At 37.5% G+C, this 14642-nt stretch overlaps 1 protein-coding gene across 1 annotated transcript in view; it reads left to right on the plus strand.

Annotated features, from left to right (window-relative positions):
* Positions 1–1799: 1799 nt before the first annotated feature.
* Positions 1800–14642, plus strand: part of LOC107722442 (adhesion G protein-coupled receptor A1-like) — a 31606-nt gene continuing 18763 nt past the window's right edge. The window contains exons 1-2 of the mRNA XM_016530801.1: positions 1800–2240; positions 12840–12967. Of these exons, the coding sequence (XP_016386287.1) occupies positions 2238–2240; positions 12840–12967 (131 nt within the window). The 5' untranslated portion in view covers positions 1800–2237. The remainder of the gene's footprint in view (positions 2241–12839; positions 12968–14642) is intronic.

Here is a 14642-nt window from a genome sequence, read left to right on the forward strand (position 1 = left end):
TTTTGGACACAGTGTAGGCCCATATACTCTGTCAATTGCACAACTGTGCACAACTCCAATGTGGTAGCAACCATGACAGAGCAACCCGCTTTTTGAGAAATTTTATAAAGTGATGGTCAGTTCTTTTAGTATGAACTTTTTTAATTAGCAGCACATTATTAAGTACATCTTTAGCATAAAATTAGCCTAAAATGAACATTGCAAATGCAATTCTCTTTCTTTCTTTCATTCATACACACACATGCAAATACAGGCAAACGCATAGAAATCTTAGGATGAGTAAGAAACGCGCACTATTTCAGTGCGGCTTTTAAGCAATAACAGTGTGGGGTGAAACCTGCCGATGTGATTCTCCAAAACGCGCTGCTTGAGAAGGGTAAAACCTGGTAGGCTGTCTCTTTAAATCAGCGCTGCAGCGGTGCTGTGCCCGCGAGCACAGACGGTTACAACCATTTCCACCTCTGCAGTGGGTAACTTCAACCGCGCGCGCGCGCTCAACAGCCTCAACAGCCTCTCTCAGCCACGCGACACATGTCATTCAGCTTTCACACACTCCTACAAATTTGGTAGATCCCACGCTAAAGTGAAAACTTCCAAAATTTCCAAAATTCCCAAAATTCAACCCACAAGAAACTTTTTACTTTTCTTCCCACTCATATGGCTTTGATGGGGGCCATCATCAGACATGATTCGGGTTCCTTAACGGCCCAATTAACTAATAATTTAAGTACTTTTGATGAATAAATATTTGAGGGAAAAATAAATCGATTTCTAACTGAATTTATGGCCAACAACAGATTTTCAACAGACTACAATAAATAAAAATTACATTCCATACAATTAATGCAAAAGGTCTGTTCATAAATACTAAGAAATTACTTTTCACACACTTTTTAGGGGTAACAAATGAATCCTAAATGTGGTAACATTCAATTTATTCATTTGTTTTTACAAATTACTGATTACAACAAAACATAATGTGAACAAGATGTCAGTAGCCTATCACAAGCCTTAAGTCCAATAACACTAACAGTTCATTTCGAGTCGGACATGACGAAACTAATAATTTGGCGTTCATTAAGTGAGTCATATAAATTCAGTAACATCTCAACGATTCAAAAGTGTTTTGATTCTCAATAAAGAACCGACTCATGAGAGTCATTTGCTCGAGAATCGGACTAAGCATCTTGTATTGTATCTTTTTGACTGACTAAAAGAACCGGCTCATAAGAGTCATTCGTTAAACACTGGTCGCGCTGTGTGTCTCACGCTGTACAGATTCAGTGGCGGTGTTGCGGTGCATGGTAGTACGGGAAACACTGTCAGAGTATTTCACTACGGTGGTCCTTCTGCATCGGAGGAACAATGCAGATTCGAGAACCATTAACGGAACCGAACGTCATGTAAATGATTTGATACCGCTATTTTATTTGAAAAATGGAACCGGTTCTCCGGTTCACATCCCGAGACCTGATATTTGTCTTCCTTTAGAGATGGAGTATATTACATGCGCTCACGCTCGTCAAGTCTATCAGATAATGGGACGTAAAGATGGGGTACGACACCAGTTGCTCTCTTTAAAGTAGGTAAGGATATATGCAGTAAATGTTACGTTTAGATAGTAGCCTATATCTCGCTCTGATACAGTAAGTGATATTCACAAAATATGGTAGCTCATGAATTCATACTCCTGTGTTCATTTAAAAACATTTTCCGATTAGGCTAAGTCTTGAGTGTGCCATTTTGGTGTAAGGTAAGGGGTGTTGGCTTTGTTTGCTCGTCATAGGATTACGATTTTGGAGACACGAGAGTGTTAACCCGTTCTTAGGGCTCTCAGATGGCAGTAAGACTGTTTTAAAACCATCTTTACACTGCCTACCTTGTGAAGAGGTCGTGCTGTTCTTTTTCTCTAATGCTTGTGCTTTAACGTTTCACGTGATATTTCTAAAGATTTACGTCAGGGCGAATGCGCACGTGCCCGACGGAAATCGCCGCAAATGACTGAAGTTCATCAATTCTGAGCTGACTTTTAACGAGGAATGGAATGGTGATGCTCGCTTTGTTTTCTGCTTTTTCTCGGATGTTCTGCAGCCTCTCCTGCTGGAGAATGACCCCCCCTCAGCGCCTGTCGGAATGCCGTTTCTCTCCGCGTGCACAAGGGCCACGCGCCAGATGGCCACATCATAGCCGACTGTGATACTATTGCACTAAAGCTGGACCCTAACTTTGCGGATCTGATGGTGAGTGATTTAAAGTACCTCATTTATATTTTTAATTACAATTTAAGACAGATTATGTTACAAGATAAAACTTTGGTCTCTCTTCCTGTGTTGTCAATACACAAAAAACTTTCGGTGATGATATAAATCAACTGTTTCATTTTAGTACTAATGCCAGTGAATTGAGAGTTTCTCCCAAACAAATGGGCGTTTGCGGTGGGCATTAGCATTGATCTACGATGTGATATACGAAATTAAAGCGATGCCTCACAATGTCATCGCACCATAGATTATCGTTGCATTTTCTCAGATGCAGAGAAAGAGGATCCATTTGTAGCAGTGCCAGACGCTTGCTCAGTATCGCTGCACTGTTAAATTAACTTTATGCAATTACGTATAGTCGATGCAATGTCTTTGAATCTCTGAAAACGGTAGAGATTGTGTAGAAGGGATTTAATCGGAGGGTAACCGCACTGGTGGCTCTGGAAGCTGGAGAGCGCGTGCAATGAATATCAATTGTTAGCTAATCATCACAAAGGGCTGTGGCGTGTCCGTGGCCTTGGTTATCCCTGAGGCAAAGGCGATTTTACTTTGTTTTCCGATTACACTGTTTTTATCTATGACAACACAAGGTATACTCGCGGCTGTATGAAGTGGATGGAGATTTTAATTGTGCGTTATGACGTCTACATTGGCTATATGACGTCGGCTGTCGCCGCTTCCTCTTTTCAGATATCCAGCCAATCAGGTCACTGGTATTAGCCAACCAGGCAAATGGTGTTTTTTTCTTTTTCATCATACAGAAAGCACATAAGATCACTGCAGCACCATGGAGAGTGCCTTTAGCGCTTTATCTGTTTTAAGCACCAAGGACAGAGACCCGAATCAACTAGGCCTACATTCAATGACAATGTCAGAAATTGCCTTGATCTAATAATTTAAGAACATAGATCTTAGCAAGGGCATAGGCTTGCCTTGAAAACAAGGACATATTGCAAGGAGGCAGGGGAAATGATTAAGGCAAGATTATAATCTTTGTAAACAAACCAGCTATTAAAACAGTGAATGACAGGACCCTGATCAGGATGGTGATGTTGAGAAATGTCATTGCGTGGACATACATCTGGTGATATAGAGAAAATAACATTTATTCCATCTTATCACAAGACACATTTTGTATACTTTTCTCAGCCCCACAATATTATATATGACAGCTGACCGATTCTGTAAATGCATTCTGAGTTTATTTTATTTTGAATCATCCGCTTACCTATAGTTAAATACTTTTATGTTCATTAAATTAAGTATCATTCTTCTCTCTGGTCAGTGGCAAACCTGAGGGTGGTCATGCTTGGCACACAGTGTGCTGGCCAACGGATGTTATTTATTTATTTTCTATTTATTTATTTATCTTAAAGATGACCTATTATGCTTTGTTACTTTACCTGTACTATGTAATATAGCTGTTTGTGCATGCAAACAATCTACAGAGTTAAAAGGGAGTTAATTGTTTCAACAGGAAACACGTCTTAAACGCCTCATTTGTAGTCCTCACATTATTTCTGTAATGTAGCTATGTCACCATGTATTGGGCTTTTCGGAAGGTGGGCTTTAAAGAAAACAAAACTAAAATAGAATGTTCAGAAAGAGGGTGAAAACAGGTACTGCAGCAATGTAAAAAAAAAATGTTTTTTGAACATTAAATTATATAAACCATATAAACCAATTCTAGTAGACCTCCTAAACAAAATTAGGAACCTAAATAAGCATAATAGGGGCCTTTGACTTGTAAATTTAAGCCAGATTTGAACTCACAGCTTCTGGTACTTAAGGCAATATATATTCCACTTAACCAGCTCATGAACAGAGGTGACTTTAGGAGAGTTAAAAAGTCTACAATGACACCAATGAGACCTCAAAAAAGTATGTGAAACCCTCAGTAGTTTGGGACCAAATATTGGTCGGGACACTTCCGATTTAGTTGGTAGGGACATTTTCCACCTCTACCATTTAAAGGTACATATAGATATCAGAATGCTGTTAACCTGTTAACCCGTGCCTGGACGCCGACGCACTGAACGCTCTTTGTTTGCACGTGTCAATGTTTACGAATAGATTACATGAAAAGGGACATAATTAATCTTGACAAATTATATCATTCTAAAGGTCTAAGCCTCAAGCATCGAAAATAGATAGCTGCTTTTCAATGGAAAGGTTATAAAGAATGTATTTGCTAAATTTGTGTAAGCAGTACACATCAAAACATGCATAATCAAAACGCAGTACGTACCAGATTCATCGTAATAACGAGTCATAAACGCATCCACAGCTGTAAATCCCGGTTTAGTTTGAAAGGTAAGGGTCCAATGAACAACATCCCATGGAGCACTTTTAGTCCAACGAAACAATAACGTTGTAATATGGATGGTAATTCCTTTGTTTACATCTAATTTCTTCGGGGACAGTTATTGTTTGTATCCGTTATGGAATAACATACGCTCAAAAAACTCCTCTCTCGTGACGGCTCATGACGCATACTGTGACGCACCTGTCATCTGTTGGGGGTGTAACTTAGCGATCAGCTTTTTGCACAGATAATGGTATGGGGGACTAGACATAGTCTCAGAAATGTAGTCAGCAACAAGTTGTTTCTTCTATTTATTCAAGGTCTTCTTTGTGTCTATGTAGTACCTTAGACAGCTTCTACAGTTTTTGAAATTAAGTGATTAGGATCACCCTGAAGATATTTAAATATTAATAGATATAAATAAATAAATAAATGGACATTAAATATTGATTATTTCATTAGCCTTCTTGTAGAGACCATGGAGAGACAGAACACAAGTTAAATTTTTTGAAACATAGATAGCTTGGATGAGTGGTCAGTTGTACATCATTGCCTGTGTACAAAAATATCTGAATGCTGTGAATGACCAATCAGAATCGAGTTTTCCAGAGAGTCGTGCAAAAATACAAAGTATGTGCTCCTGAGCCCCACATTATCCATTAGACCTTGCAAAAGAGCTTTTTCAGATTACAGAGGACATGAAAGTGCAAGAGATGTGCAGAGCAGCTCTTTTAAACCGCACACAAGTGCACACTTTCCACAAGGATTACAGTGAAGATCATAGCTCCCTACCACCAACATTGCATATGAAAATTGAATTGCATACTGAAGTCAGTTTAATTATAGATCATATGGTAATTCATTTTAGTTGTTTATACGGAAGCAAAATTTTGAATATTAAAGGGGACATATGATGTTGCTAAAAAGAACATTATTTTGTGTATTTAGTGTAATGAAATGTGTTTATGAGGTTTAAGGTTAAAAAACACATTATTTTCCACATACTGTACATTATTGTTTCTCCTCTATGCCCCGCCTTTCTGAAACGCGTCGATTTTTACAAAGCTCATCGGTCTGAAAAGCGAGGTGTGCTGTGATTGGCCAGCTATCCAGTGCATTGTGATTGGCCCAATACCTTAAGCGTGTGATGGAAATGTTACACCCCTACCATACTGTGATGGCGTGTCCGGCCGGAGCGACGAGACAAAAACATTAAAACCCATTATAAACGAGGCATTTGTTGCATCCAGTGGGGACATAATAACGGATTATAATGACTTATACTGTATTTTTATGCGTGGTTGACTCTTAACTTTTATAAAGAATATCTCTTTGGATTTGAGACTTCAGTCTTTGCAACTTTACAGATCTTCTTTATGCACCAAGAGCTTGTAACACTCCAAAGAGAAAGGAAAAATTTAAATCGCATCATTTGACCCCTTTAAACAGTAATTGTAGAAAGAATACAAAGATGGTTGTTATATAATGAGTGTTTTACTGCTTTTTGTTTTGTGCTGTGTGTGAGAGTATAAGAGAGAGAGAAGGAAAAAAAGAGAGCGTATGTGCAAGCCTGTAGGCCTTCTGGATGCACATGCACGTGACTTTTATACATTGCACTATGTATGTTTGCAACATTTGTCTACACATGTGTAAATGTGAGTGTGCATAGTTGGTATATGTTTATGAATATATCTGTAAACGCCTGCAACAAACAAAGCAGTCATATTCTGTTGGAGAGTTGAGTCTGTGCACTGGAGCAGACTGATTGACCAAGTTTTGTCTCCAAGATAGGCATGCTCACTGAGGCACACAGAAGGAGAAGCCAAGAACACTCTTAATGCTCAAGATGCATCAAAGACCTAAATACGGAGGAGTCACGCCAATTTTTATAGCATCATTTTAATATCATATGAACAAGTTTTATGAGATTGAACTGTTTTAGCTTTGTAGAATGCTGTAAAGGTGCTGTATAGCTCAATCAATTTCAATGCCTCATTAAATGTCAGTTTTCTCATATGACTGTGAAAAGTGTCAATCACATTGACCCCTGAGCGTACGATGCACCCTAAACAATTTAAGGGCCATAGTCTGATGCTATTTCGCTAATCTTATTGAATCCAAGCACAGCCTGTCTGAGTAAGAAAGTATGGTATCTTAGTGACAGCAGCCAGTTCTTTCCTATTGTTTCACTGCCTCCATTTGCTTCAGAATTGGATCTGTCAGTTTTCATATGATCACCATGTCAAAACTCCCTACAATTAATCTCTCAATGGCACACGTTTTAAAACTGATTTTAGATGTCATGTTTTATCAGTGTAGCAAATTAGCTCAAAAGGAAAATGTATATAAATAATTACAATTAATTATGATTAATTACAATTATTTATATGAGCTGCCAATAGTAACTGTAGCAGAATTAAATTGCCATCAACTAATCTGTTCGTCCATCTAACATTTAGTGTAATTTCATATCAACTCTAAGAAAGGTTATTTTCGTGGCCACAGAAAACAACCTTTTTACAGTAGCCTAATAGTGCATTAGATTAGAGAATGTAGCAAGGATCAAAATCGTAAAGGTACATTATTCACAAGCAGGATCAGAAACTCATGTAATTTGTGCACAAAAGTTTTATTAACTAAACGCTAACACACATAACTAATCTAAACAAACAAACATACAATCACTCATACATGGGGAAAGGGCAAATGAGACTTGGGGTAAAAATAGGAAAGATAATACTTTTCTCAAAAGAAACAGGATTCCCTGAATTATCGTCATTGATATCGTTATTGCAATAAATACCAGAAATACCGTGATATATTTTTAAGCCCATATCGCCCATCCCTAGAGTCAGTTAACCACCTAAATAAAACCATCAGTGCCGTTTATAACAGGATCTATAGCTTATACTAAACCTATGTTTCGTTTAGTTAAATGTACGATACTTGCATTGCCTTGGTCTTTGACGAGCGTCCGGATGCAGTCTTGGATGAAAGTCTTGATGGTTTCAAGGTTTTGGACTTGCGATCACATTCTTCCGGGTTTGAAGAGTGATGAATTCCAAAGATGAGCCCACTGGGCACGCCCGCACCGGCTCAGGCTCTCCACTCGGGCAGCAATCAGAAGTTTCAGCAGAAGACCCAGGGCAGAACTGTGCATGAGCCCTTTAAAGTCTGAGAAGAGTTCCACCTCTCAGGATGGGCTTGTCAAATGAGAAAGGCTGAATTTCCAAGCGGGAGGTTGGAACTACTGGAGGGTTTTATGACCCTTTGTCTGATAGCATGGTAATTTGCATATGGAACTGGATTAGATGTTGATATGCAAACTATTAAAGATTCTTAGAACACTAATATGTTGGTATCCACATATTATATACACTCTCAATTAGATCATGCGAAGACGAATTCATAGAGGCCAAAAATGGTATATGTGAGTTTACATTAATTAGTGATCTGTCATAAACATAAACATTAAAACAGTATACAATACACAAGACCATATATAAGGAGGTAGTAAACATACACAAAGACTTGGGGATATGCATGATAGGAAAGTCATAGAAAAATTTGTCTATGAATTAATGAAAGAAGTCATTTCCTATAGCAGTATGTGTCTGTTTTAGAGAGAATTGAGTAGAGAGGAAGATTCTCTCTACATACTTTTAGGTCGTAAAATGTATCGGGTCTGGCTGAGGTGTCCTGGTTGCCATGGTAACCAGGGGCCTGGGGTCATTCGCAGACATCCTGGTACCCAGTATGTTTATTGGGTGAGGGGTCTGTGAATATTTGTTAATCTAATGAATAATTGATTTGTTAAATCTAATGAGCAATTGTGTGTCTGATTGGTCCAAATGCTACATCAGTTATAGCATTTGCCTAGTATATTTAGGCAAATTCTTTTTGCAAGTCTGTGATATTGTGATTGCATTTACACTTCTGCCACCAAAATGTGGTCTTAACTGGTCTGGAATGCTACTACTTGAAGAAAGAGGGTCAGTGCACAGAATGATAGCAGGTCCTACAGAGCAAGCGATGATCCTCTTCTTCTCTGCATGATCGTTGGCGGAGACTTGAAATGGCATCTCTTCAGAGTTCACTTTTAATCACTGACCTGTTTTCTGCTTGCTTGCTGATCGGCTAAGACCTGAGTTTAGCAGGTCCTGTCATGTGATTCATTTAAATTAATATGTAAATATATGGATGGTCCAATGCTTATGTCCCGAGTATGATTAGGTAGGTGTTAGGCAGATAGATAGATTGATTGATAAATATGGCTAAGACCAAGCTGGAAATGAGAAGTGAGTTTAGCAGCTCCAGTCATGTTATTCAATTAAATTCTTATATTGGTACATAGATATACACTGTTTTTTTTTTTACTGTATTTTGATCAAATTATGCAACCTTGGTAAGCATAAGGAACTTAAAAAAAAATCTTACTGACCCCAAACTTTTGAATGGTAATGTATATATTTTGGAAGCAACTTTTGTCTGGAAAAAAGACATTGTCAGTGAAAGATCTCATCAAACTGTCATAGATGGGTGGATGAGCAATGGAGTGCATGTGTAATCGCCACAGACATCCGATGGAGTTTATTTTTACCCATCCCTAATGAAAGATTGTATTTAGGCCTGATATTTTGAGATTTCTCACAAGTGAATCCAATGTTACCTACAAGAGCGTTGGCAGCTCTGCTGATATCAATTAAAACTATAAAAGAGTGACAACATAAACGCTTTTACTTAGGCGTTGTCATGGGCTGTCCAGTATAAAGTGCACAACAAAGGAGTGGAGTCCAAGAAAGTAATTTTAATAAATCCAAAGGGAGAACAAAACAACCACATAGGCACAAAACAATAGCAGACAAGGAACTGAGGAAAACACAGGGCTTAAATACACGGGGAACGTAATCAAGATGAAAACAGAACAGGTGTGGAGCCGATTAACAACTAAGGGAAAAAACTAGGGAACTAATGCAGGGGAACAGAAATACAGAGAAAAAATACAACGAAAATGGAACAGAACAGAACATAAATGTGACAGGCCTACACCATACAGTGAAATTCTGTTTCTTTTCTTCTTTCTTCTTTTTTTTTTTTCCTGTAGTGAGGTGACACTGATGAGATCTATATTTAGTACAAACTGACTATAGCATGCCCCAAAGCCTTGATAACCATTTTATGGGCACACTGTTTGAAATTACTTCCTCTGCTTTGGGGCACTAAAGGAGTTGATATTAATCAGCATTAACTTTCAATGCAACAGTGGTTCGATGTCTTAGGGCATTAAAGGTACGGTATCTTTGCTGAAGAACTGAGGTCAAAGGATCAATAATGTGACGCTGAGTGATGCTTTATGGGAAGCTGATTAATGGGTAGCAATTGTGCTGATCTCACCTTGGACTGAAGCAGACATGTACTCTGGGAGACAGGACATAATGCTAAATCATACAATATAACCAGGATTTTAGGGTTACATTTGCTTTTTGTTGAATGATCATGTGTCCAATTTATATGTAACCGTCTTTTATAGTTTTCAAATGGCCAATCTTGTGCATAATAGCATTGTGCTGACCTAAATATAACTCGCTGTGCTCTTCGAGATTGAAGGAAGTGTTGAATGAGGTCTGCATATTTGTCACAAAGATGGAGACTAAGGGAAATTGGCTGTTGTAATGTGGAGCATAGAGCAGGGGTGTGCTATATCATGATTTTTAATCGTGGACGATTAAAATGTCTCCATGATTTGCTTTTGAAGAAACATTGTAGTATCGTGCTACAGCGCACATTTTATCGGTTGCAGTTCTGGCGCCTCTGTCTCAATATACTGTATAACGTGACATGCATTCACATCAAATGTTAAGTCAGCGGTAGAGTTATACTCATAGGACACTGCACTTATTCTCAATCACAAAAGTACATTATTTGCATGTGCTTTAAAGCCTTGCTGGTTAAGCATTTCATTCGCATGCTGTTCTGACATGCGCTTTTTCTGAGCACATACACCTGGGGGGCGTGCACACTAGGAAGCCTGTCAATACAGTGCCTGATTACTGGACTAAGTTATCTTTCACGTCTGATTGCGCTAATACTGTCAAAACCATACAAGGTTTACATATAAACACAGTTGGTTATGTCTAAATTGAAAGTAAACAGTTGAGAGAAAAACGGATGCATGCTTGTATATTAGATGTGTTTAATAAGAATCAATGTATAATTTGTACAGTGAAGTGTATATAGTGTTTTATTTTTATAGGCCTATTTGTTCATTTAGTTTCTTGAATGCTACTGCTAACTACACCTACTGTACCTGAAAAATAAAGCACTGTTTGTTTTATTTGTATACTGTATATGTTGTACAGTATATGTTCTTATTTTATAATAACAAAGATAAAATAATAACAAAGATTTTTATGTTCGCCCACTTTGGCCTAAATGTCTGCTATTTTATTATTTTATATTTTGTTACCTTGTAAGGCTTTGTTTTTAAAATAGAGAAATTAGTTTGGCTGTGCTGCTCAGAAAACTTGCAAAATAGTAAAACCAAAATGATGAAGAATTGTGATAAAATCGAGAATCGTGATTTTCCTGAAAAAAATCGTGATGTGATATTTTTGTCATTTCGCCCACCCCTAGCGCAGAGCGTGTTCAGTCTGTTGGAGTGTAAAGGCATGCATGTACATCTGTGGTGCTGCTTTCCAGAGGGGAAGGAGCCCTTCAGGCACACAACAAAGGGCTCTTCGGGCTGGACGATAGAATAGACATACTGAAAGAGATTGATGCAATGGGGGCGTAGTCTTTGGCTCACAGGGACAGTGCTCCTGTCTTGTATTGTTTTTCTTTCTTCCTGTCACCTCCTCCAACTCACCCCCTTTTCTTTTATTTAGATAGATAAAACTGTTTTAATGATCAGTTTCTTAAATCCAACATCTTTATTCATGTTGTGCATCTGTACTGCCGTACCACTAAGAGACTGATTGCTTCATACTCATAGGACACTGCACTTATTCTCAATCACAAAAGTACATTATTTGCATGTGCTTTAAAGCCTTGCCGGTTAAGCATTTAATTTGCATGCTGTTCTGACATGCGCTTTTTCTGAGCACATACACCTGGGGGGCGTGCACACTAGGAAGCCTGTCAATACAGTGCCTGATTACTGGACTAAGTTATCTTTCACGTCTGATTGCGCTAATACTGTCAAAACCAAACAAGGTTTACATATAAACACAGTTGGTTATATCTAAATTGCTTGTATATTAGATGTGTTTAATAAGAATCAATGTATAATTTGTACAGTGAAGTGTATATAGTGTTTTATTTTTATAGGCCTATTTGTTCATTTAGTTTCTTGAATGCTACTGCTAACTACACCTACTGTACCTGAAAAATAAAGCACTGTTTGTTTTATTTGTATACTGTATATGTTGTACAGTATATGTTCTTATTTTATAATAACAAAGATAAAATAATAACAAAGATTTTTATGTTCGCCCACTTTGGCCTAAATGTCTGCTATTTTATTATTTTATATTTTGTTACCTTGTAAGGCTTTGTTTTTAAAATAGAGAAATTAGTTTGGCTGTGCTGCTCAGAAAACTTGCAAAATAGTAAAACCAAAATGATGAAGAATTGTGATAAAATCGAGAATCGTGATTTTCCTGAAAAAAATCGTGATGTGATATTTTTGTCATTTCGCCCACCCCTAGCGCAGAGCGTGTTCAGTCTGTTGGAGTGTAAAGGCATGCATGTACATCTGTGGTGCTGCTTTCCAGAGGGGAAGGAGCCCTTCAGGCACACAACAAAGGGCTCTTCGGGCTGGACGATAAAATAGACATACTGAAAGAGATTGATGCAATGGGGGCGTAGTCTTTGGCTCACAGGGACAGTGCTCCTGTCTTGTATTGTTTTTCTTTCTTCCTGTCACCTCCTCCAACTCACCCCCTTTTCTTTTATTTAGATAGATAAAACTGTTTTAATGATCAGTTTCTTAAATCCAACATCTTTATTCATGTTGTGCATCTGTACTGCCGTACCACTAAGAGACTGATTGCTTCAATCACTACATGAACAAAGTGATTTTGTTTAAATAAAAGTCTGCAAATGTTAGAACCAGAGACATACGTTAGCAGTATTAATTAATAAATACATACAGAAGCAAATTAGCAGACTGATACTATTAGGGAAATGCATATGTACAATATAAAGACTGGTGTATTTTTATCATTTGACATGTTCTTTTATTTCTCATTTTTTAATTCTGATTTTATTGACAGGATTTAAAGAGGGTGCTGTCCTTTCCTCCATATCCAGGGGATTATTTGCACCCAGTGGTGTACGCCTGCACTGCAGTGATGCTGCTCTGCCAGCTGATTTCTATCATGACATACATTGTACACCACAGGTACGTGTTTTGTGTAATTAAGCCAGCCCAGTGGCATAATAAAGTGTAGATCTCAGGGCTCCAGACAAAAAAAAATCAATTAAGGAGCCATTAGCTCTTATAAGAAACAAAATTAGGCGCCAATTAATTTAAGTGCCACAGAATAAACATGTTTTATTTTTTTTATTTTTTTTAACACTTTAACATTTCAGTCATACTGTTAAGTGTTTATGTCTCATCTTTTCTTGTCTTTAGCAGCATTTTAATCCATCTTGTAAATGTCCTGGGAACTAAGGTTCACTTAAAGTGGGAACTAAACATCTTTTCCAACTTGAGAACTATATATAGAGTCACAAAGAATTGTTTATTACACAGAAGTTGTGCCAATATCATGGACCATAACTATGTCAGCATCACTTGGTCATTGAGTGTAGTTTGGGCTCCTCCTCAATGCATCCTATAAATGTTGTCATGTGTCTTGCACACATCCAGTCTGTTTTTCTTCATTAGTAATATGCAATTTTATAGGAGGTGAGCTCTTATAAGAAACAAAATTAGGCGCCAATTAATTTTTTAAGTGCCACAGAATAAACACGTTTTATTTTTTTATTTTTTTTAACACTTTAACATTTCAATCATACTGTTAAGTGTTTATGTCTCATCTTTTCTTGTCTTTAGCAGCATTTTAATCCATCTTGTAAATGTCCTGGGAACTAAGGTTCACTTAAAGTGGGAACTAAACATCTTTTCCAACTTGAGAACTATATATAGAGTCACAAAGAATTGTTTATTACACAGAAGTTGTGCCAATATCATGGACCATAACTATGTCAGCATCACTTGGTCATTGAGTGTAGTTTGGGCTCCTCCTCAATGCATCCTATAAATGTTGTCATGTGTCTTGCACACATCCAGTCTGTTTTTCTTCATTAGTAATATGCAATTTTATAGGAGGTGTTGAATTTTATCTTTAGCTCCTTGCATTCTTTCGTATCATGTAGACAAACAGGTTTATTCAAAATATGAATAAGCAATATAGCGCATAAATTTAGCAAAATGCTCCTCTTTATAGTTATTTTTTTCTAGCTGACTGATGAGCTTATGGACACCGAATGGTTATTCTGAGGAAAATGTTTTGTTATGTGGCATTGTTTACAAGCTTTACACGTTTTCCGCAGTTTGAAACACTGAGTGAGTGATTACATGAGACATTTCAGTAAGCTGTACTCTATCTTATAATATACCTTTTGATTTTCATTCATGTTTATTTCGTACTACAGTAGTAAAGAGAAAGATATGATAGGTTCATATCATAGGTTTTGTTTATTGCTATTATTGGACGACAAATGCGCTACAAATAATATGAAGTTCAAGCATTTACAGAACACAGCATATAGACTAAAGAAGAAGCCATCATATCAGTATCGATTATAAACAAGAATTGTTAACGATATTGCTAATATTCACACAGCTGACAGCTTTACCTGTCGTAGTTTGTTCAAGTTGTGCACGAAATAGACACAGTTTTTCTGCACTTTCAACTGGAGCCTGCTTTTAGCAGGTGTGCCATCAGCGCTCGTGATGGCAGAGATGAGGACTGTTTTTCCACTAAAACTATGATGCGCATCGTTGACGTTTATTACGTCAACATAACAAATGATGTGATTGCAAAACAATCAGGAAAAAAGGCATTACA

The sequence above is a fragment of the Sinocyclocheilus rhinocerous genome, unplaced genomic scaffold, assembly GCF_001515625.1.
Source record: "Sinocyclocheilus rhinocerous isolate Xijiao unplaced genomic scaffold, SAMN03320098_v1.1 scaffold1175, whole genome shotgun sequence".
In the NCBI taxonomy this organism is placed as follows: domain Eukaryota; kingdom Metazoa; phylum Chordata; class Actinopteri; order Cypriniformes; family Cyprinidae; genus Sinocyclocheilus; species Sinocyclocheilus rhinocerous.